A 25646-nucleotide genomic window follows, 5' to 3' on the forward strand; every position below is an offset into this window, starting at 1 on the left:
TTGATTTTGTCATGTGAATTTATTCAAATATCCATGCTGGTGTGGGCAGCGTTTGTTCAAACAGCTTGTTAATAGCATTTTGTGTCATATGGTCTAAAATGATGCTGGTACAAGTTCTGTCAGCCTTTTTCACAGCTTACAATGGATTTGAATAAAAATATTGTTCTTCAGTTTGATAAAGCTGTATGTGTTACTTTACCCCATAACATCAAACTCCTAGGAAAAAAACAACTACATTTTCCAAATAAGGCAGGTTCTCAGGGCCGGAGTTGTCACTAAAGGGTGTGGCTGGCTCGTAACATTGATACTAGAATCATTGCAGCAACATTCACAAGTATTGGATACAACCAGCATCAGTCTGTGTGGTACATAAAAAGTTCAGCCAGCTTGGTGAATGCAACTCACTCAAGGTTTCAATTATATATATATTTATATATATAAAAAGAGCTCTAATTCAAGCAGACTGTGCTTTCTTCATGTGTTGTAAAGGGAAGAGAGGAAAAGCACACAAAAAGAAGACATCTTAAATGTGAGAACCGAACAACAGAGGAGGCTCACTTTAAAATAAAACAGCAAGATGAACTCAATCATATCACAGTTCTCTGGTTACCCCGTTTGGATTTAGGAAAACTGTGAGACCAATCATTAATATCAGAACTTTTCCCATGCATTTAGCTGCACGACAAGACTCCGAAAAAATACAGTAGATTTGTTTCAACACAGTATGAGTAGAAAGCAAAATAAAATGGACAGGGATGAAGACATCAAACACAAGGAAAAAGCCCAAATATCAAACATAGCCCCTTTTCCCTCGAAAATTCCAATAATTCTCTCTGGAAGGAATCATTGAACAGGGAAGGTGATTGACAGCATATTTATACATATGAAATGCCCCAAAAATGAAATGCTTTAAAGCAGCTTATTCTCTGATTGAACAACTAAATGCTCATTTCGCCACAAGACTCAATATTGTCCCAACCATAACAGGAAGACAGAGAATTTGCCATTTTGTTGTTGACTGGTCTTCTCTTTACGCTTATTGTCTGTTCCGACCTCGTTGTTTTTAACTTGTGGTGCTTTAATTGCCGACGTGATTGTGGTTGAAAAAGATGCATGTGTAAAATTGATGGTTTAAACCAGGTGGAGTTTTTAATAAAGTCCTCTGAGGGCTATATTAAATGTATGAAATTAGAAATAAACACTATTCACAAAAAGTTTGGGGTATTGGGCTTTTCGGTGAAATTTTAGGATGAATGTAAAATGCACGATAACCTTTACAGGTGAGCTTAATTTGATCTTCTGCACATTTAAACTGTCCAACGTTTCAGTACTTTTTTTGCAAAATTCGCTGTTCTCTTACAAAGAGCTGAATGTCAAAATTCACAAGTACAACACCAATTCCAATGAAGTTGGGACGTTGTGTTAAACATAAATAAAAACTGAATATGATGATTTGCAAATCATGTTCAACCTATATTTAATTGAATACACTAAAAAGACAAGACATTTAATGTTCAAACTGATAAACGTTATTGTTTTTAGCAAATAATCATTAACTTAGAATTTTATGGATGCAACACGTTGCAAAAAAGCTGGGACAGGTGGCAAAAAAGACTGAGAAAGTTGAGGAATGCTCATCAAACACCTGTTTGGAACATCCCACAGGTGTGAACAGGTGGGTGTCATGATTGGGTATAAAAGGAGCTACACTGAATTGCTCAGTCATTCACAAGCAAAGATGGGGCGAGGTTCACCTCTTTATGAACAAGTGCGTGAGAAAATAGTACAGTTTAAGGACAATGTTCCTCAACATACAATTGCAAGGAATTTAGGGATTTCATCATCTACGGTCCATAATATCATCAAAAGCTTCAGAGAATCTGTAGAAATCACTGCATGACCGAAAACCAACATTGAATGCCCGTGACCTTCGATCCCTCAGGCGGCACTGCATCAAAAACCGACATCAATGTGTAAAGGATATCGCCACATGGGCTCAGGAACACTTCAGAAAACCAATGTCAGTAAATACAGTTCGGCGCTATATCCGTAAGTCCAACTTGAAACTCTACTATGCAAAGCAAAAGCCATTTATCAACAACACCTAGAAACGCCGCCAGCTTCTCTGGGCCCGAGCTCATCTAAGATGGACTGATGCAAAGTGGAAAAGTGTTCTGTGGTCCGACGAGTCCGCATTTCAAATTGTTTTTGGAAATTGTGCACGTCGTGTCCTCTGGGGAAAAGAGCCAAAGAACCATCCGGAATGTTCTGGACGCAAATTTCAAAAGCCAGCATCTGTGATGGTATGGGGCTGTGTTAGTGCCAATGGCATGGGTAAATTACACATCTGTGAAGGTACATACAGGTTTTGAAGAAACATGCTGCCATCCAAGAAACGTCCTTTTCATGGATGCCCCTGCTTATTTCAGCAAGACGATGCCAAACCACATTCTGCACGTGTTACAATAGCGTGGCTTTGTAGTCAAAGAGTGCGGGTACTAGACTGGCCTGCCTGCAGTCCAGACCTGTCTCCCATTGCAAGCAAGAATGGGAAAGAATTCCACCTACAAAGCTTCAACAATTAGTGTCCTCAGTTCCAAAACGTTTATTGAATATTGTTAAAAGAAAAGGTGATGTAACACAATGGTAAACATGACCCAGTCCCAGCTTTATGGGAACGTGTTGCAGCCATAAAATTCTCAAGTTAATGATTATATGCTAAAAACAATAAAGCTGGTTGGTCAATTCATGGATCAAACACCTGTTATGAATTTTGACATTAGGCACCTTGTTTAGAGAACAGTAAGTTTTGCAAAGAGTTCTGCAATATTGATCAGTTTGACATATATATTTAAAAGTTTAGAGAAGGTTATGGTGTATTTTAGGTTCCTGAATTATTATTATTTTTTGTTAGTAGCAAATATTATGGTCATTTGTAACAGTTCCACTGAGGTTTATTTATTATAAATATTTTTTTATTTTAGAATTGAAGGCGGGTCGGAGGGCCACAGGTTCCCCATCCACACCTTTAATGGCTAGTTTAATACCAGAGCATTGTAACATTGTAGCAGCTCACTTTCACACTTAGAAGTACCGAAGCAGGTTTTCAAACATGGGCCACTTTGAGGACTTTTTCTAAACTGAAAAGATGTGCTTCAGTGATGTAATACATTCTTTATATATATATTCTTAACTGAGTGTATGACATCACGCTGTACAGGTAACTTGATTTTTCATTTTAAAAATAAATAAATAATAAATGTCAATGCACCGGTTGGTTTAATAACTGTATGACAGTGTACAAGTGTGTATGTACCTAGAAGTAATAAATCAAAGTACCTGGCAGAGGAATGATGTACAGTGGAACCCTGCATGCTCGCAGTTCAGAACCTGCAATTTCACCCATCTGCTAATTTTTTCCCCCCAATTCTTTTAAAATGTTTTTTCCCCCCCAATGCAGTTATAATGGGGGTCAATTATCCGCAAATGTTCACTATTCGCGGTCCCTACCCCCGCAAATAGCGGGGTTGACTGTACATTGCATGAACAGCCCTCTACTGGTGAGTTGCAGTAGCATTGAAGGACAACATAACTTTCAAAAATGAGAAACAGTTGCTCATTAGTCTTCGCATTTACTTACATATGACATTGAGGGCATGCCGGTGATCTCCATGCATGCCACACTGGTTTGTTTTAAATGTGAGCGTACGTCTCAGGCATAACATGACATTCACATTCAGAATGTTGAGGATTTCAACAGTTTTTTTTTTTTACTTTTTTCACCTTCAAGTGAGATGAAAAAAATGCACTTGGAAAAAAAAATCTTCCTGGTAACAAGGTTGTTTTCCCACAGCAGTCTGTCTCGGGTGACCTGTGTGTGCAGGTGTGTAATTGCCAGACTTTGTGTCCTCATTGTATGTGTATGTGTGTGGATGCGTTAATGTATGCTTGCGTGCATGTGTTATTGTAGCAGCCGTAAAGGCACGGGGCTACTGAAGGACCAGACCAACCTGAAACACAGATTTGCATTTCTTTATGAGATACCTTTTTTTCTTTATAAATTCAACAATAATCAAATCCTGCTCACTGACCTTATCAGCATCCGTAGGTGGACATTTCCAGTTGTAGAGGTAATACTGCAGATTTCCATCTCCTATACCAAATTTGAGCTTCTCCAGAAAGACTTTATTCTCCATTAGATCCAAGGCATTGAACACGTCAAAGCCTTTCTGTTGTGAAAAATAAATACAACTACTGTCAGTGTTCAGAGTCATTTGCCTATTGGAGCTCCGCAGACTTCTGGAATCCAGGTACTTTTAGGCAGATCACGTTATCTAGTATTAGCCAGGCAGACAATGTTATTTATTTAAAATACAAGATATAAGGTTGCGTGGCAGCACGGTAATAGTACTGGTTAGCAGTCTGCCACACCGGTTTGAGGTTTATGCCCCAGCCTTCCTGTTTGGAGTTCTTTCCTTCCTTACGTGGGTGTTCTCAGGGAACTTTGGCTTCCTCCCACATTCCAAAAACACTGCATCTCACCCAGATGGGATAGGCTCCAGCTCACCTGTCACCCTACATCATTTTGCTATATCGGCTGCTGCTACTGTCAGGTGGTAGTGCTGGCCGACAACTGGTTAACTGTTATAGTGTCCTCTTGTTCGCAGGGCCCATAAAGACCCCCCCCCCAAAAAAAACATTCACACTCACATTCACATACATCTAAGGAATATTATGAGAACTAAAAGAGCCTAACATGCTAGTTTTTGGAATGTGAGAGGACGCTGGAATACCCACACACAAGCACAGGCAGAACATGTGAACAGAAGGCTGGTTCTGAGAATCAAACACAGAACCTTGGAACTTTACGGCAGAAAAGCTAACCACGAGACCAGAGATTTCCAACCACCTACAGAGAAGGAATCTTGTGAATTATATGTGTTAAAAAATGCAGCTAACTGGTTAACCGGTGATTCCCAACCACTGTGCCATGAGATCATCAGGTGTGCCATGGAGAATTATCCAATTTCACTTAATAAAGAAATAATAATTAGAATAATTATTAAATAATGCCAGCTACGTAGAGTGACAGCCAGAACAATTAGATGCCATTCTACTAGATAGCAGAAGGTACAATTAATTTGTGTATCCACCTGTTCCCATTCATACAACACGATGATAGCTCTGTGTTCAACTAAACAGGCCTACATTTCACATTAAGTAAGGACATTTGTGAGTAAATTGAGACAAGATCATAATACTTTCAGTGTGTATGCGTTTTGTGAATTTTTTGTTTGGTGTTTGCCTTTTTGCTACTAAATGAAACATGGTTAAAAGAAAGTAGCTATAGTACAATTTTAAATGAGGCAACACCAGCAATCTTTCAGTGTAAAGAAATTATACTGGGTGATTTTAGTTCTTTTGAATATCTATGTTTTTTAGTTAAAGGTGACCCAAAGGTTATTGTTTTAATAATTTATAGACCTCCAAGATAGAATAGAAAATTTATGGAGGATTTTTCAGAACTACTGTGAGTTATTTGTACTGACTGATGTTGTCATAACGGGAGACTTTAACATTCATGTTGTCAATAACATGGAAACAAAATCTAAAGAACTCTCTGCTATACTAGACACATTTGACCTCTCTCAACATATTAAGAGTCCAGCCCACACACAAGGTCACATGTTAGACCTGGTCATCTCAAAGGATGTTGAAATTCTATCAGTTGACATTAAGGATATGGTTAATTCCGACCATTTTTGTGTAATTTTTGAATTACAGATTCTTCCAAAGGTTCAGACAACCTCTATATGTATTAAGAAAAGGTACATAAATGAGAGTGCCGCCACTAAGTTTATGGAGACCATAGATGTGCTACAAACAAATGCTGAGACAGTTGATGAACTTTTACAATTTCATAATTTCACCTGGAAAATCTCAAATGTCATGAATGCTGTCGCTCCTATTAAAACTAAGACAATCTTGAGGCGACCTAGAACACCGTGGAGGAGCACAATGATGGTAAAGACCTCTCAATCAAAGTGTAGGAAAGCAGAACGAATGTGGAGAAAAACTAAACTCCAAATTGACTATGACCTCTACAGACAAAGTCTTTGTAATTTTAAGCAAGAGTTAGTCAGGGCTAGACAGCAACACTTTTCTGAAATCATTAGTAAGAACTTCAACAATACTTGCACTCTGTTTGCTGTGGTTGACAAGCTCACCCCCCCCCCCCCCCCCCCCGAATCAGATAGCTCCAGAACGCCTAACAGTAGATAAATTCAATGAATTTGCTTATTTTAGTGAAAAAAATACAATCCATCAGGTTAAATATAGGCACAAATCAGCAAGATGATAAAATGAGACTACATCTGAAGCCACCAAGGATAAACTCTATTACCATGTCAGAAGTTGATACAGTTGACCAAAAAACTTTAGAGAAAATGGTTCAGCAGCTGAAACCATCAACGAGCTGTCTTGACTCAATACCATCTAACTTTTTCTAAGTTATTGTGAAGTCTGTGCTCGCTGATTTGCAGCAAATAATCAATTGCTCACTTCAGTCAGGCGAGTTTCCTTAAGCTCTTAACACATTCACTGCCATTGATGGCTTTAAAAGTCAAATAGCCATGTTCACTGGGAAGGCTAGCAGTGAATATATAAAATAGCTGCCATTAAGCCTCTTCTAAAAAAATAGAATGCTGGACGCTTCCATGTTAGCAAGCTATAGACCCATATAAAATCTCCCTTTCATAGCCAAGATTGTTGAGAAAGTTAATTTTAATCAATTCATCAATTTCTTGAACTTAAATGGACTTTTTGACAAATTTCAATCAGGTTTTCGAACTCATCACAGTACAGAATCTGCTCTTATCAAAGTGCGAAATGATATAAGGTTGAATACTGACTCGGGAAAGGTGTCAATTCTGGTCTTGTTGGATCTCAGTGTGGCTTTATGGTCGATCATAATGTACTGCCTAACAGGTTGGAAACGTGGATAGGACTAAATGGAACAGTCCTTAAATGGTTCAGGTCCTACCTGGAGGAAAGGAGTTATTTTGTAACCATTGGAAGTGTTCAATCTCATCGAATAGCAATGACCTATGGGGTCCCTCAAGGGTCAGTTCTTGGATTCCTCTTGTTCAGCCGGTATATGCTATCCTTGGGTCAAATTCTTCAAAACTTTAATTTTGACTATCATAGCTATGGAGATGACACACAGTTATATCTAGCAGTGTCTACAGATGACTGTAGTTCAATTGAAGTGTTTTGTCACTGTCTAAAACAGATAAATGATGAGATTTTCTTCAATTAAACCACAACAAAACTGAGACAATTGTTTTTGGCAATAAAGAAAAGAGGATTGATGTTAGTAAATACCTGGAGTCACTCTCTTTAAAAACCAAAGACCAAGTCCGAAACATTGGTCTTCTTATAGATTCCGACCTGACTTTCAACAGTCAAATCACATTGATTACTAAAACTGCCTTCTACCATCTAAAGAACATATACAGAGTGAAGGCTTGCATGTGCCAGGAGAAGCTCCAAACCAGGAGAAGCTCATCCATGCTTTTATCTCAAGCAGACTTGACTATTGTAATGGTCTTCTGACTGAACTCTCCAAAAAGAGCATTAAACAGCTGCAACCCATTCAGAACGCTGCAGCTCGGGTTCTGACCAGAACAAAGAGGTCAGAGCATATTACTCCAATTCTAAAATATTTACACTGGCTCCCAGTCAGATTTAGAATAGATTTTAAAGTTCTGCTACTGGTCTATAAATCACTAAATGGTTTAGGTCCTGAATACATGAAAGAAATGCTAATAGAACATAAACCCAGTCGGGCTCTGAGATCGACAGACTCAGGTCAAATAGTGGAGCACAGAGTCCAAAGCAAACATGGTGAAGCAGCATTTAGCTATTATGCTGCACACAAATGGAAAAAGTTGCCAACAGAAGTGACGTCAGCCCCAAGTGTGAATGTTTTTAAATCCAGGTTAAAAACTCTTTATTCTCATGGTTTTTAGAGCATTTCCACTTTTAAATATTTCTTGCACTGTACGCTGTTTTAATTGTATTTTTTTCTCTCTCTTTGTTTTAAATGTTTATAAGCGTTTATTTTTTCTTTGTTTTAAATGCTTTTAATCATGTAAAGCACAAGTTACCTTGTGTATGAAATGCGCTATATAAATAAATTAATTTGCTTTGCTTGAGACTTTTCTATTTTAAAATATGTGCGTTGGTTCAATAAAGGTTGGGAACCCTGCGCTAGAACACCGTGCTGCTACTTATGAATACAGATAACTGAATTACCAGTTTGGCGATGATCAGGGCGTCATTCATTAAATCCAGTAGCGGCGTTTGTGTGTGAACATTGTAAAAGGAGTATGCGGCCTTCAAGCTCCTATGTAGGGGGTGATGCATCACAGTGGAGGGCAGAGTGTAGAAACTAGCGAAGTCGGTCAATACACCACCAACACCCTGCGGGACACAAGGGCAGCTTCAAGATGGCGAGCATGCTTCAGCTATGAGTATGGAAAGGTGTTTAACCATTTAGTCAATATCCAGTTTAAGGTCAATGTACTCGTATGCTTTCTGTCCTCACTAGTAAGACAATTTAGCACACTACTCGGATATTTGAATCCTGGTAAATTCTCAAACGGATGGCAAGCACTTTGAGCATTTATTTGATGTCCTACTAGTACGTTGAATTATGAATTATAACTCGTTTGCTGCGAATAAATGCTCAAACTATTTTATGACCGGTTGTTTCAGCATTTATGAGCAGCACATTAATTTTAATTTGAATAAATTCTCAAACAGTAGTTTTAGGCTCTGAACAGGGCTATGTGGACTTTTTATATCCAAGGTAAATGCTCAAACTGCTTTCCATTGATTAGTGTATTTCAGCTACCTCGACGACATATGTGTCTATGATGTTTTCCTGTGGTAGGAACCAGTGAGCCACCTCCTCATCGCTCATAGAAGGTGCTAGCTGGAACCGTCTCAAGTACTTCTGCAGCAGGTTGGTCACCTGGCGGATGTCACGCCGCTCCATCGGCCGCAGCCCCGCTGTTTTTATGCTCTACGGCAGGGACAATGAGCAATTACATGAAGTAAATACTCTATTAAGAGACGGTTGGCTGAGGGGAGGCTTTACATCTGGTAGTCTGTAGAGTTTCATGGTTCTTTGCAGGGTCATGTTTCTGCTCAGGTGGGAGAACTTAACTTCCACAAGCTTTCTGGGGTTTAGAGAACGATGCCAATACCTGGACCACGACATACAACAAGAGAAAAGTTGTTACTGTACTTCGTTGGCTTTCTCATCAAGTTGGGTTTGCAACCAAACCAGGATCACCTTCTATATACAAACCCCAATTCCAATGAAGTTGGGACGCTGTGTTAAATGTACAACCCCAATTCCAATGAAGTTGGGACGTTGTGTTAAACATAAATAAAAACAGAATACAAAGATTTGCAAATCACGTTCAACCTATATTTAAATGAATACACTACAAAGACAAGATATGTAATGTTCAAACTGATAAACTTTATTGTTTTTAGCAAATAATCATTAACTTGGAATTTTATGGTTGCAACACGTTCCAAAAAAGTTGGGACAGGGTCATGTTTACCACTGTGTTACATCACCTTTTCTTTTAACAACATTCAATAAACGTTTGGGAACTGAGGACACTAATTGCTGAAGCTTTCTAGGTGGAATTCTTTCCCATTCTTGCTTGATGTACAGCTTCAGCTGTTCAACAGTCCGGGGTCTCCGTTGTCGTATTTTACGCTTCATATTGCGCCAAATCACGTTCAACCTATATTTAATTGAATACACTACAAAGACAAGATATGTAATGTTCAAACTGATAAACTTTATTGTTTTTAGCAAATAATCATTAATTTGGAATTTTATGGTTGCAACACGTTCCAAAAAAGTTGGGACACGGTCATGTTTACCACTGTGTTACATCACTTTTTCTTTTAACAACATTCAATAAACGTTTGGGAACTGAGGACACTAATTGCTGAAGCTTTGTAGGTGGAATTCTTTCCCATTCTTGCTTGATGTACAGCTTCAGCTGTTCAACAGTCCGGGGTCTCCGTTGTCGTATTTTACGCTTCATATTGCGCCACACATTTTCAATGGGAGACAGGTCTGGACTGCAGGCAGGCCAGTCTAGTACCCGCACTCTTTTACTACAAAGCCAGGCTGTTGTAACACGTGCAGAATGTGGTTTGGCATTCCATCCATCCATTTTCTGAGCCGCTTCTCCTCACTAGGGTCGCGGGCGTGCTGGGGCCTATCCCAGCAATCATCGGGCAGGAGGCAGGGTACACCCTGAACTGGTTGCCAGCCAATCGCAGGGCACATACAAACAAACAACCATTCACAGTCACATTCACTCCTACGGGCAATTTAGAGTCGTCAATTAACCTACCATGCATGTTTTTGGGATGTGGGAGGAAACCGGAGTGCCCGGAGAAAACCCACGCAGGCACGGGGAGAACATGCAAACTCCACACAGGCGGGGCCGGGGATTGAACCCAGGTCCTCAGAACTGTGAGGCAGACGCTCTAACCAGTCGTCCACCGTGCCGCCTGGTTTGGCATTGTCTTGCTGAAATAAGCAGGGGCGTCCATGAAAAAGACGTTGCTTGGGTGGCAGCATATGTTTCTCCAAAACTTGCCATGGGCACTAACACATCCCCTTACCGTCACAGATGGTTTTCCAATTTGTGTCAGTCCATATCAGATGAGCTCGGGCCAAGAGAAGCCAGTGGCGTTTCTGGGTGTTGTTGATATATGAGTTTCGCTTTGCATGGTAGTTTTAACTTGCATTTGTAGATGTAGCGACGAATTGTGTTAACTGTCAATGGTTTTCTGAAGTGTGACTGAGCCCACATGGGATTATTCTTTACGCAATGATGATGGTTTTTAATGCAGTGTCCCCTGAGGGATCGAAGGTCACAGGCATTCAATGTTGGTTTTCAGCCTTGCCACTTTCTCCAGATTCTCTGAATCTTTTCATGATATTATGGACCGTAGATTATGAAATCCCTAAATTTCCTACCATTGTACGTTGAGAAACGTTGCTCTTAAACTCTTGGGATATTTGCTCACACAGTTGTTCACACAGTGGTGAACCTCGCTCCATCCTTACTTGTGAACAACTGTGCGTTTGGGAATGCTCCTTTTACACCTGAATCATGACACTCACCTGTTTCCAAGTAACCTGTAGAATGTTTCCAAACCGGTGTTTTTTGAGCATTCCTCAACTTTCCCAGTCTTTTGTTTCCCCTGTCCTAGATGTTTTGCAAAGTGTTGCAGGCATCAAATTCAAAATGAGAAAATATTTTGGAAAAAACAATGACATTCATTAGTTTTAACATTAAATAACTCGTCTTTGGAGTGAATTCACTTGAATATAGGTTGAAAGGTTTATTTACATTTTACACAACGTCCCAACTTCATTGGAATTGGGGTTTGTATTTTTGGTCCATTGTAAAGAAGTCGTCTTGAGAGGTCATGAATGTTTACCTGCATGTGGACACTGGTTTAGGCAGCACGACACCTGCTGTATACACAGCCTGAAATATCCCTTCCAGGTTGACCCGCCGCGTGATCTCTCTGATGAGCACCGGCGCCACACGCTTTGAGCGTAACTTCTTATGGACACACAGGAAGTTAATTTCCACCATCCTCTTCAACCTGAAGCGGCACAAATGCAGGTTTGAGCATTCAAGACCTACAGCGGGTACGCAAAGTATTCAGATCCCCTTATATTTTTCACAATTTGTTATATTGCAGCCATTTGCTAAAATCCTTTAAATAAATTTTTTATCCTCATTAATGTACACACAGCACCCCATATTGACAGAAAAAAACGGAATTGCTGAAACTTTTGCAGATTTATTAAAAAAGAAAAACTGAAATATCACAGACAGACATATTCAAACCCTTTGCTCAGTACTTAGTAGAAGCACCCTTTTGAGCTAAAACAGCCATGAGCCTTTCTTTTTTCACACCTGGATTTGGGGATTCTCTGCCATTCCTCCTTGCAGATCCTCTCCAGTTCTGTCAGGTTGGATGGTGAACGTTGGTGGATAGCCATTTTCAGGTCTCTCCAGAGATGATAAATTGGGTTTAAGTCAGGTCTCTGGCTGGGCCATTCAACAACAATCATGGAGTTGTTCTGAAGCCACTCCTTCGTTATTTTAGCTGTGTGCTTAGGGTCATTGTCTTGTTGAAAGGTGAGCCTTTGGCCCAGTCTGAGGTCCTGAGCATTCTGGAGGAGGTTTTCGTCCAGGATATCCCTGTGTTTGGCCACGTTCATCTTTCCTTCGATTGCAACCAGTCGTCCTGTCCCTGCAGCTGAAAAACACCCCCCTTTTTTTTTTTTTAGCAAACTCCATGCGGGCTTTCATGTGTCTTGCACTGAGGAGACGCTTCCTTCGGGCCACTCTGCCATAAAGCCCCGACTGGTGGAGGAGGGCTGCAGTGATGCATCTCTGGAGCTCAGCCACAGTGATCTTTGGGTTCTTCTTTACCTCTCTCACCAAGGCTCTTCTCCCCTGATTGCTCAGTTTGGCCGGATGGCCAACTCTAGGAAGGGTTCTGGTCTTCCCAAATGTCTTCCATTTAAGGATTATGGAGGCCACTGTGCTCTTAGGAACCTTAAGTGCAACAGAAATTGTTTTGTAACCTTGGCCACATCTGTGCCTTGCCACAATTCTGTTTCTCTGCTCTCCAGGCAGTTCCTTTGACCTCATGATTCTAATTACATGATTCTAATTACAGCTCACTAAGGTCTTATATAGACAGGTGTGTGTGGCTTTACTATTTCAGTTTTTCTTTTTTAATAAATCTGCCAAAATTTCAACAAATCTGTTTTTTTCTGTCAATATGGGGTGCTGTGTGTACATTGAGGGGAAAAAATGAACTTAAATTATTTTAGCAAATGGCTGCAATATAACAAAGAGTGAAAAATTGAAGGGGTCTGAATACTTGCCGTACCCACTGTATGTGTAGTACAGACACTCAGTGGCCACAACTTGTGGTAAATTAGAAACAGCGTCTGTGTAGATTCTCAATCATCCAGGTCGTGGTAATCTGCAAAGGTTGAATCAATAAACTGGACTGTTATTGTTAGTTGAATACATTTTACTTTGAATGCAAAAGGCTTCTTCAGTTCTAAAATTTTAGGTGTGGAGTTTCCCTATTTATGGGTGTGTGTTTTCCTTGGGGATAGTTATATCCCTATCTCACTGGCAGAGACATCACCGAGACTGTGACAACTCCGGGAGCTGGGAGCAACTCCGGGAGCTGGGATACCAAAATATTGCTTGTGCTTTCACCAGGAAGCTGTCTGGGAGACGTCTCCAGACATCACAACCACTTCACCCGGTAGTCGCTGATATAGGCCTATATACAGCGTATATATTCTTTATATTTATATATATATATATATATATATATATATATATATATATATATATATATATATATATATATATATATATATATATATATATATATATATATATATATATATATATATATATATATATATATATATATATATATATATATATATATATATATATATATATATATATATATATATATATATATATATATATATATATATATATATATATATATATATATATATATATTATGCATGTGTGCGCGCACGGGCGTGCTGTGTGTGCCTGTTCTGGGCTCAGCTGGCGTACCACCGACAGGTACAGTCCTCTAATGACGAAGACAATTTAACGTCCCTTAAAATCCAAACTAAAAGGGCAATCATTCTGATATTTTCAGAGGTTGAAGTGGGCATGAGTACAGGTGTCCACATCAATTTTGGTAACGATTGCTCGCAGCTTTGTGACAAATCGACATTAAGCTTTTTCTATATAAGGGTATAGTAGGATGTTCGGTAAAATCCAAAATAATATGGCGATTGTTCTGATATTTTCAGAGGATTAAGTGGACATTGGTAGAGGTGTCCATATAAATTTTGGTAACAATTGCTCCACAGATTGGCGATATTATTTTGTGACATTAAAGCGACATTAAGCTTATAGGAAAACACATTAAAGGTGCCATATGTTACCAAACCAACCTTTTCTAGTATTTGGGATGTAATATCGGCTCTATGGTCCCTCAGTAAACATGTGAAATATGAATTAAAATCATCGACGTACTCCTGAGTTCTAGACAGTTCTCTGCCAAGAGGCCTGAAATCAGGTCATTCGAATTTCTCGAGCTTATCTACGTCACGAGCGAAAATCTCCGCTTTCCCTTTACGCTCCCAAGCCAGCACTGTCAACATAACAAACGTGTGCTCTCACAAGTGGGTCTTCTTCACCGAGATAACCAATCAGAGGACTGGGGTCGGTCTTAGCCAAATATGGACAAAGCGGATACAAAACTGGGCCAAATAGAAGTAGCTGTCAGAGGGGCCTTTTTTGGACACTGGTATGATAAAAGCAAGATGTTTTTTTATAAATGAAAGTGACACGTACCATGTACCATGTTAGAGAGTCACTCTATAGAGGTCTAAATAGCCAAAATATGGGCCCTTTAATGTACAGTGCCGTGAAAAAGTATTGGTATCGCAAATTCTTATATTTTCTCTTTCTTATATTTTTGCTTAGTTTCACCATTTAAATTTTTAAGATCATCAAATAAATGTAAATATCAGACAAATATAACCCAAGTGAACTTAAAATGTTGTTTTAAATGGTGATTTAATTTATTAAGGTAAAAAAACAATTCAAAGTTACCTGGCCTTGTGTGAAAAAGTGATGGCCCCCTAACCGAATAACTGGTTGGGCCATCCTCAACAGCAACAACTGAACTCAAGCGTTTTCTATACTGGCAACAAGTCTTTCACTTCTCTGTGGAGATATTTTGTCCCACTCTTCCTTGCAGAATTGTTTGAATTCAGCAAAAATGGAGGGTTTTTGAGCATGAACGCCCTTTTTAAGGTCATGCCACTGCACTAAGCAGCCCAGTACCATCACACTACCACCACCATGTTTGACCGTTGCTTTTTCTGAAATGCTGTGCTACATTTACGCCAGATGTAACGAGACACACACCTTCCAAAACGCTCAACTTTAATCTCGTCAGTCCATATAAGTCTCCCAAATGTCTTGGGAATCATTGAGATTTTTTATTTTTTTTGCAGAAGACAGACAAGACTGTTCTTTTTGGTCAGCAGTGGTTTTCGCCTTGGAACTCTGCCATAGAAGACTCCAAGAGACGTCAACAAAGACGTCTCCGCAACCAGCAGAGACACGAGTCACCATTGGGTTGGCAGCTAGTCTCGAGGCCAGTGAGATAGGCTCTTAATCTGTCTTTCACATGTCTTGTTGAAAAAGAGCTCGTAAAGTCCATTCTTCCCATTGAATGAGGCGACCCTTGGAGGACCGCTGTTTCACCAACCCCACCGGGCAACTTTGCAGGACGGCGGTTTCACCAACAACACTGATCTTTGGGCCATTGATAAAGATCAGATTACATTATAATATTTTATGATGAATTTATTCAGAAATCTAATTCCAAATGGTTAACATACTTTTTCTTTCAACTATCTCACTGGTAAACGAGTATGTTTAATGGTAAATATATTTACCATTAAACATACCGTACTCCAAATAAAACTGACTTATGTTCTGTGTACAAAAAAAATTTAAAATCAGCAGAAGCCAGACAATTTCTGACCATCACCTACAGTATTATCTTTGGAAAGGGGGAATTTTTCAATATTACTGGTGGGTATGGATGATCAATTATGAATACTCACGTGTCATAAATGCAGATGTCTGCCGGGATGGCACTGATGAAGCCAACAAGCTTCTTATTTGAAGAGACTCTCACTCCGCAGTGCCACTGAGGTAACCAGCCAGGCGGACGTAAAGCCCTAAGGAGGAAGAACACAGTTAAAGGCAATGCACATGCTTCATGTTAAAGATGAAGATACATTTAATTCGATACATTGTGATGTGAAGCAATAGAACATATCTAGTTCAACAGGGGCTCAAAGTCTGTGGCTCTGTGATAGTTTGAAATGTTCTTGCTTACATTTGAATGAGCGTTCAAACAAATGTCTGTAGTGTGATATGAAATATCTTGATTTTCTCTCGCCTTATTTGGGGAAAAGAACAGAATGGACAGAAGAGGGTGGAAGGAGCGCTTTGTTATGCCTGCTGAATTGAGGTTCTAATTTAGGCCCAGAATGACAGCCAGATTAAAGTAATTCAACTGTTTTGTTCCAAAAGTCTGATGAAAGCAAAATGGGTTGATGAATATGAATTTATCATCATCATAAAGTCATCACCAACGTGTCCTATCATAACCTTATACTATATCTCCACTTGATGATTTTGCCTTTTTATAATTACATTCTATGTTTTTCTGTGTGTCCTGCTAAAACTGAAGCCAAACAACCAATGAAAAGATGTTTCACTGCTTATGATGAGTATCCCCATTTGCTGTCTTGAAACACATATTTCTGCATTAGACCACACCTACCCCAGTCAAAACAAATGATGACATGTTGAACAGGAAAGCCAATTGCCCTCAATTTGTTGTAATGAAACAAGTGTCAACAGCCATGGATTATGAATACTTTGGAGAGATGATTGACAGTAAAAAGTATATTTCTGGTGAGTTAGATTTTTGTGCAAGTAAAAATATCCATCCATCCAATAATTTTCGATAGCGCTTGTCCTCATTATGGTCACGGTTGAGTTGGAGCCTATCCCTGTTGACTTTGGGCGAGACAAGGTCTACAGCCTGGACTGGTCGCCAGTCAACTGCAAGGCACATACAGTGCCGTGAAAAAGTATTGGCCTCCATCTCAAATTCTTATATTTTTGCTTAGTTTACCCACTTTAAGATCATCAAACAAATGTAAATGTCAGACAAATATAACCCCAGTAAACTTAAAATGCTGTTTTTAAATGGTGATTTCATTTATTAAGGGAAAAAATAAATATTCAAAGTTACCTGGCCCTGTGTGAAAAAGTAATGACCGCCTAAACCTAATAACTGGTTGGACCATCCCCAGCAGCAACAACTGAAATCAAGCGTTTTCTATCACTGGCAATAAGTCTTCCACATCTCTGTGGAGATATTTTGGCCAGCTCTTCCTTGTAGAATTGTTTGAATTCAGCAAAAAAAAAAAAAGAGGGTTAGTGAGCACGAACGGCCTTTTTCAGGTCATGCCACTGCATTTCGATCGGATTCAAGGCTGGATTTTGACTAGGCCACTCCAAAACCTTCATTTTGTATTTTTTAAGCCATTCAGAAGTTGACTTGCTGTTATGTTTTGGATTGTCATCTTGCTGCAGAACCCAAGTGCACTTCAGCATGAGGTCACAAACTGATGGCTGAACATTCTCCTTCAGGAGTTTCTGTTAAAGAGCAGAATTCATGGTTTCATCAATCACAGCAAGTTGTCCAGGTCCTGAAGGAGAAAGCAGCCCAAGACCATCACACTACCACCATCATGTTTGATGTTCTTTTTCTGAAATGCTGTTCTACATTTATGCCAGATGTAACGAGACACACACCTTCCAAAAAACTCAACTTTCATCACATCAGTCCATATAATATTCTCCCAAAAGTTTGGGGAATGATTCATCCATTAATTTTCCATACCGCTTATCCTCACTAGGGTCGGGGGCGTGCTGGAACCTATCCCAGCTGACCCCGGGCAAGCGGCGGGTAGACCCTTAACTGGTCGCCAGCTAATCGCAGGGCACATATAGACAAACAGCCATTTGCACTCGTATTCACACCTATGGGCAATTTAGAGTCTTCAATTAACCTACCATGCATGTTTTTGGGGGATGTACCAGAGTACCCGGAGAAAACCCACGCAGGCATGGGGAGAACATGCAAACTCAACACAGGGGTGTCCGGGTTTGAATCCTGGCTCTCAGAAGTGTGAGGCAGATGTGCTAACCAGTCCTCCACCGTGCTGTCTTGGGAATCATTCGGATGCAAAAGTAAGACGAGCCTTTATGTACTTTTTGGTCAACAGTGATTTTCCCTTGGAACTCTGTCATGGATGCCATTTTTGCCCAGTCTCTTCCTTATTGTTGTGTAGTGAACACTGACCTTAACTGAGGCAAGAAGGCCTGCAGTTCTTTAGAAGTTGTCCTGACTTCCTTTGTGGCCTCCTGGATGAGTCATTGCTGCTCTCTTGGGGTAATCTTTGTAGGCCGGCCACTCCTGGGAAGGTTAACCACTGTTCCATGTTTTCCCTATGGTTTTCTGGAATCCTAAAGCTTTATAAATTGCTTTTGTAAACCTTTCCAGACTGATAGATGCCAATTAGTTTATTTCTCGACTATTCTGGAATTTCTTTGGATCGTGTCATTTTGTTGCAGCTTTTTCAGATCTTTTGTCGGACTTGATTTTGTCGGGACAGATTCTGTTTTTTAGACGATTTCTTGACTGAACAGGTCTGGAGGTAATCAGGCTTGGGTGCGATCAGTGAAAATAAACCAAAAGGTGTGACTAATCACAATTAATTCATGATTTAACAAGGGGGGTAATTACTTTTTCACACAGGGCCAGGGAACAAAATCTTAAACAAAGTGGGGAAACTATGCAAAAATCTAAGAATTTGTGAAGGGGGCCAATACTGAAGAAAACATAGGGAAAACATGAGATTCGAATTCTAAACCTCGGGACTGTGAGCCAGATGCGTAAAACCACTAGTACACCGTGCTCGCGTGACTTACATTTTTATTTAGTGTTTCTGAAAAAAAATAAAAATGTGACTGACATTACCAATAACAAGAGTTTACCATTTGAGGAAGCTTGGTGAGTAATCAAATCGGAACATGTTGTCGTCGTCCTCCACGTAGTTCTCATTTAACAATGTGTACAGCTCCTTCAGCTGAAAAACAAAGCAACACCTCATGACTTTATGACCTGTTGAACCATGTATTTTTTGCATTTTCGATTTTAGCTGTACTCACTACATCAGCATTGCTGAGATCCAGAGTGTCCCACATGAAGCCTTGAGGTAAGGAATATGGCTCCTGCCTAACATTCTCTTTGTCGGCCTCGATCGGGCCATGGCCTGTCACCACTTCATCTGCACAGCACCAACATAGTAAATAATAAATAATACAATAACTAATATTATTTATAATGAACTGAATTAGAATTAATTAAACAATTACTTCAAACATACAAAATTGTTACATTTAAAAAACTTTTATTATTAGGTTTCATTTTATTATTTACAATAAGTTCATTAATCAATTATTAGCTAAACTAATTAAAAAAAGGAATACACATTTTAATTAACCAACTCTTGGCTTAATGAATGCAACATTTACATGTCTTGATGATGTAAATGCTCGGTGGGCTGGATTGAAGAACAGAGCTTTGTTGACATCACGTGTTGATGGTTTGAGTTCCAGGTTTTGACTCTTAAGAGCATATTTTTCCCTAAAATTTTGGCTGGCCTCCAAATTTGACCACTTATGGGATGTCTGACTTTGGAGGTTCCATTGCATTTCCTCAACATGACATCGACTATTTACTACCATTGCTTCCTTTTCACTCTGCCAGTCCATAATTAGAAGATATACTGAGATTACTGTGCACTTACTTAACTTGGGCACCGGCTGTGTGTCCCAGAACTGGTACTTGTGCTTGGCTGCCTCATCAATGCTCTTAGCTGGGCCCTGACAGGAAAGCAGCTCCATAGCTCTTTGGATGTCCTGCAGCTTCTGCATTGGCAAGCCAGGATTCTGCAGAGTGACATTATACATGGAGGGCTTTCAGAACGATAGAACAATAAAAGAGTTTGTATAGTACCTCAAAGCGTGAACACCTTAAATCTGATTAAATTTGGAGTTTAAACAAAATATTCTGGAAAGAAATTATGCCTTAGATGTGTTAGTGCATGATGTCAACACACTTCACTGACCTCTTTTGGGAAAACATCAAAGCATTCATGAATTCTGTCTGTGTTCAGCTTTTCTGGAAGACGGATGGTGGTCAGAGAAGAGGAACGTAAGAGGAGGAGTATCCACCAGAAGTAAGTTTTAGTATTGACCAACTTTTCTGAACAAGTGACTGAGGATATTCTGTGATTGGTGTCGTATATTTTAATCCATGTGTTTGTGCTGTTTGTCAAGAAGGAGCGCTGAGTGAAGATATAGACTCCTACGTTAGCTTGTTAGCTCCCCCTTGCTATCAAAAGGTGCAGTGTAATGAGCGTTATGTATTAACATTTTACATTACATTATTGGTTGATTTAAGTTTACACTTGCACAGGGTTTTTCCTGCATATAAAATTTGGAGGCAGCCGTCTCTGCCTAATTTCCCGCCGCCTGTGGCTCTAAAATGCCTGAGATCATGAAAAATGCTACAGTGGGTACGGAAAGTATTCAGACCCCCTTAAATTTTTCACTGTTATATTGCAGCCATTTGTTAAATCATTTAAGTTCATTTTTTACCTCATGAATGTACACACAGCACCCGATATTGACAAAAAAAAACCCCAAAAAACGGAATTGTTGAAATGTCTGCAGATTTATTGAAAAAGAAAAACTGAAATATCACACAGCCAAAAGCATTCAAAAGTATTGTCTTTGTAACCTTGGCCAAATCTGTGCCTTGCCACAATTCTGGATCTGAGCTCTTCAGGCAGTTCCTTTGACCTCATGATTCTCATTTGCTCTGACATGCACTGTGTGCTGTAAGGTCTTATATAGACAGGGCCACCGTGCCGCACAGATGTCATTATATATGTAAATTTGTTTCACGTTTCCATCCATCCATTTTCTGAGCCGCTTCTCCTCACTAGGGTCGCGGGCGTGCTGGAGCCTATCCCAGCTGTCATCGGGCAGGAGGCGGGGTACACCCTGAACTGGTTGCCAGCCAATTGCAGGGCACATAGGAACAAACAACCATTCGCACTCACAGTCATACCTACGGGCAATTTAGAGTCTCCAATTCATGCATGTTTTTGGGATGTGGGAGGAAACCGGAGTGCCCGGAGAAAACCCACGCAGGCACGGGGAGAACATGCAAACTCCACACAGGCGGGGCCGGGGATTGAACCCGGGTCCTCAGAACCGTGAGGCTGACACTCTAACCAGTCGGCCACCGTGCCGCCTGTTTCACGTTTCAAAATACAAAATAGATTTGATTTCATGATGTAACTAAAAAAGGTTACTAAATACAAATCTAAATATAAGACAGTAAATGAGACTTAAACGAGTTTGTTATAAATAACTTGTGAAATGTGCCATAAAAAATGGCTTTGTTGTATAAAAACCTTTGTGAAGACATTTTATTGTGTTGGTGTACGGTCACATAACCCTGGTCTAGTTTGAAGCAGTGTGGAATTGTGGGTAAGAAGCAGGAAGACATTAAGGACAGATGTGGGAGCAGGAATATGGTATATATGGACAGAGATGGTATATATGGACAGAGACATTTACACTGTGTTCAGGAAGTGCACACGTTTTCACTGCGTCTCGTGATTTTGTGATGTCATAGGTGGAGGAGGAGAAATAAATGAAAATCTGGACATCAGTACGAATCGTGGCCTTATTGCTGGACTGGTGTAGCTACACCCACTGTATTTGACCAGCGTTGCACCAAGTTGGGTGTCATTTTTACGGTATTATGCAGGGGCAGCACCGTATCAGAAACAATTTTAAGTCAGACCTAAAACTGATGACAAACAGTCACGAATTAAAGATTTTCTTTCCTACCGCAAATGTGTCAGACAATGTGGTGCATTTTCAATCACGTAAATATTGTTTCTTTTGTAAACATTCACAAAATTAAGCAGACATTACCCGGAATTTACAGAGATTATAATGTCACTTTTTCCTTATCGTTCCAGATTTTCCCCAAAAGACAGAGGCCCCTATTTTTGTAAATGTGGTAAATACGGCGGACAGCGCAACTGTGCGCCAGAGGCAGGTTAGACCACTGTTGGTTATTTTGTAGACCAGCGCAGCTGACAGATCTGACGGTGGGCGGACCGTGCCACTATGGGAGTGTTAACTGACGACTTTATCAAGCGCCAATTAAAGCAGCTCTTCTAATTCTCTTTAAATGTGGCGCAACTCGCAGTCTCAACAGAGACATATCTGTGCGGAAGAGGACGATGCGTAATCGCAGTGATCCGTGCATGAGTGGAGCATTATCACTGCTCTGGCCGGTGTGGCAACACAGACAATGTGAGCGGGTATACAGAATGAGCAGATGATAACTTGGCTGACAGCTTAAATACGTCCACGGAGTTAAGTATCTGTCTGCCTGTGCCCAATCAAATTCATCAAAATTGCCTGAGGCCAGCGGTCTCGCCAGTTAGCTATGGTCTGAGCAGGTGTAAATTACATTGACTTTCAGCAACTAAATTTTCACTCCGCCAGGCGCATCTCCAAAGACACTCCCTCAGCTACGCTAGAATGCCTAGCTTGCCACAGACCGGTCTGCCAAATTGGCAAACAAGCCCAGAACAAAAATCAGGATTCACTGGCATTTGAGCCTACAAATACAGAACCCAGAGTCTTAGCCCCGGCCCTCCAATGTGGAGTCTGCATGTTCTCCACATTTTCTTCAAGTACTTCGGCTTCCTATCACATTTCAGAAACATGCATGTCAGATTTATTGAGCTATACTCGATAAATCCAAGAAAAGAAGTGTTTCTGAAACAAACAGAATGTTTAATGCTATGTGCCACATGAACTATATTAAAAACAAATTCCTCACGTAGCCTCACAGACGACAACTTAAAATCATGTGAAGATGAAGGTAACATCTTATTCCCCTGATGTGCCGCAGTGCCGGTGCTTTGCGCTGAAGTTCAGGAGCAAAAATCTCTTAATATTCATTCATTCATTCATTAACCAGGTAAAATAAATATACTATATTGCCAAAGGTATTCGCTCACCCATCCAAATAATTGGAATCAGGTGTTCCAATCACTTCCATGGCCCCAGGTGTATAAAATCAAGCACCAAGGCATGCAGACTGCTTTTACAAACATTTGTGAAAGAATGGGTTGCTCTCAGGAGCTTTGTGAATTCCAGCGTGGAACTATGATAGGATGCTAACTGTGCAACATGTCCAGTCATGAAATTTCCTCTCCCCTAAATATTCCACAGTCGACTGTCACCTGTATTATAAGAACGTGGAAGCGTTTGGGAACGACAGCAACTCTGCTACGAAGCGGTAGGCCACGTAAACTGACGGAGCTGTGTCAGCGGATGCTGTGGCGCATCGTGCGAAAAGGTCGGCAACTTTCTGCCGAGTAAATCGCTGGAGACTTCCAAACTTCATGTGGTCTTCAGATTAGCTCAAGAACAGTGTGCTTCATGCAATGGGTTTCCATGGCCGAGCAGCTGCGTGTAAGCCATACATCACTAAGTACAATACAAAGGGTCGACTTCAGTGGTGTAAAGTACATCGCCACTCGACTGTAGAATAATGGAGAAGCATTCTCTGGATCGACGAATCACGCTTCTCCATCTGGCAATCTGATAGATGAGTCTACGCTGCATGTTAAAGGTGTTGTTTTTCACAGTCTGCAATGTAAACACAAGTCCTGCACGGCTGTCACGACTCACTTTCATTGGCCCGCAAAGCCCAATAGAAGACTTTGTGTGCGGAATTGTGACTTTCTTGTGTCGTTGGATTGGTGAACTTGAGTCAAACATCATTGTGGTAATCACGGTGGATTGGACCAATGGCGCCCGATGCGGAAGTCGAAAACGAAAGTCTCAAAATAGATCGCACGCAATTACTGATAAATGAAAGCACCGAGCGGCATGTAGATTATTGTAACAGAGTAAAAGTACAGTTTCTTCTTAAGATAAATACTCGAGCAAAAGTAAAAAGTATACTTTATTAAAACTACTCTGACAACTACCATTTTTCCAAAATGTTACTTGAATAAATGTAGCGCGTTCCTAACCACCTCTGGATATAAACAACAACCATTCACATTCACACCTACGGATAATTTACAGTCTTCAATTAACCTACAGTACCATACATGTTTTTGGAATCTGGGAGGATGCCGGAGTACCCGGAGAAAATCCACGCAGGCACGGGGCAGAGCATTCAAACTCAATACTGTAAGGCTGGATTTGAACCCGGGCCCTCAGAACTGTGAGGCGGATGTGCTAACCAGTCGCCCACCGTGCCGCAAGAGCAACAGCTAATATCGAAAAAAACTTGTAATATTGGGTCACTCGCAGGGAGGTACCACTGTATTTTATTTAAATTGGTAATGTTTTTCATATTTTTAGCAAGATATCAATTCCGAACTGTATGTTGCGTGCTGCTATATTGCGTTTTTGTATAGTACTGATGGTTTCTATAATTGCGACGTAATAGAGGTTGTATTAAGAGGTGGATTAAGTCTGGTAAGACCGCACAGAAGGCCAAGGTACTATATGCACAGCCCACCACTGTGTGGTATAGAAACAATTAAAATGTCATTCTTCATGACATGTCCCCTTTAAGTTTACACTACTCCTGCTTATAGATGACAAGGTAAAAGAGAGGGGAAAGCCATTCAAGCTCATATAAAATGGTCCTGAAAGACAGAGTGCTCACCTTGATCTCCTGTGAGTCAGAGGCAGAGTCTGACTTGGCTCCTCCAGAGCTTGGCTTTTCTTTCTTCCTCTTCTGCTTCTTCTTCTTTCTCTTGGCCCCCAAATCTCCACCAGGGCTCCTACGGACACGAGGACAAAGTCACATTTTTAGGCAATATGGATTCGAGTCACTACATACACACACACGCGCGCGCGCGCGCGCGTGCACACACACTCTCTCTCTCTCTCTCTCTCTCTCTCTCTCTTTCTGAGGCAGGCAGGGAGGCAGGGGGCTAACGTTAGCTACCATAGCAACGAATGACAGCTGCACTAGCCCAACACTAGCTCGCTAACGTTTCTGCCTGACATCCTTCCACTAAAGTCAAGACACCATGTTAAAGTCGTTGAAAAAATGTTTTAAACCACAACTTTTAGCAAGGCTGCTAATTTAAAAGGACGGTCCCACGGAGGGTAGTCTGGTTGTGTTTGTATAGGCTAACTGAATTAGCCACCGAGCACACATTCAGATAAACACACAAAACTATGATGTTCGACAGGCCGTACGCACCCTTGCACGTTCTCGTTCTCCTCCTCGTTGTCCCCGTCTATCCCGCAGGTGTCCTGGTCGTCCAGCTCCAAGCTCTGCTGGCTGGCGGCGGATTCGCTGTCCTCCGCCATCATCAAGACGTTTGAAAAAAAAGGGGGAAAAAAAGGAAAAAATAAAAAAAGAAAGAAAAAAAACTGTCTGAGCGTAGTCTGATGGAGATCGCGGCTAGCGGCGACTCACTGGAAAAAAAACAAAAGAAATCACACTAGGGAGGAAACAGCACCACCCTGAGGCCTAATGGCGGTAAGACAAAGAAAAAAAATAACATCGTGACAGCCATTGCCTCAGACAGGACACAACAGTAGGTACCCATGCCCAATATAATTTATTCTGTCACATTGGTGTGGATTCTAAAATGTACTGATTGTTGTGGTAAGACAATACAAAATAAGACATTTTTCACTGAATTGTATATTTATTGAATT

General features: G+C 40.5%; 1 protein-coding gene across 1 annotated transcript; it reads right to left on the bottom strand.

Annotated features, from left to right (window-relative positions):
* Positions 1-25428, bottom strand: nmt2 (N-myristoyltransferase 2). Its single transcript, XM_061776855.1, has 12 exons — positions 25183-25428; positions 24637-24754; positions 19658-19799; positions 19017-19135; positions 18843-18934; positions 15827-15943; positions 11551-11721; positions 9164-9272; positions 8918-9088; positions 8317-8484; positions 4092-4229; positions 1-4010 (listed from the first exon to the last, which is right to left on the bottom strand). Exons 1-12 carry the CDS (start codon positions 25293-25295, stop codon positions 3990-3992), a joined length of 1479 nt encoding a protein of 492 aa, XP_061632839.1. The 5' UTR covers positions 25296-25428; the 3' UTR covers positions 1-3989.
* Between the last annotated feature and the right edge of the window lie 218 nt (positions 25429-25646).

This window comes from Phyllopteryx taeniolatus, chromosome 6 (genome assembly GCF_024500385.1).
Source record: "Phyllopteryx taeniolatus isolate TA_2022b chromosome 6, UOR_Ptae_1.2, whole genome shotgun sequence".
NCBI lineage: Eukaryota > Metazoa > Chordata > Actinopteri > Syngnathiformes > Syngnathidae > Phyllopteryx > Phyllopteryx taeniolatus.

Excerpts from the sequence above, each read along its gene's own strand:
- nmt2 (XM_061776855.1), bottom strand. The coding sequence starts at position 25,295 with ATGATGGCGGAGGACAGCGAATCCGCCGCCAGCCAGCAGAGCTTGGAG. Across the intron at positions 19,800-24,636 it reads CTGACTCACAGGAGATCAAG|AATCCTGGCTTGCCAATGCA; the intron begins GTGAGCACTCTG and ends GTCACTCTGCAG. Across the intron at positions 15,944-18,842 it reads TCACCAAGCTTCCTCAAATG|GGCTTTACGTCCGCCTGGCT; the intron begins GTAAACTCTTGT and ends CTTCCTCCTTAG.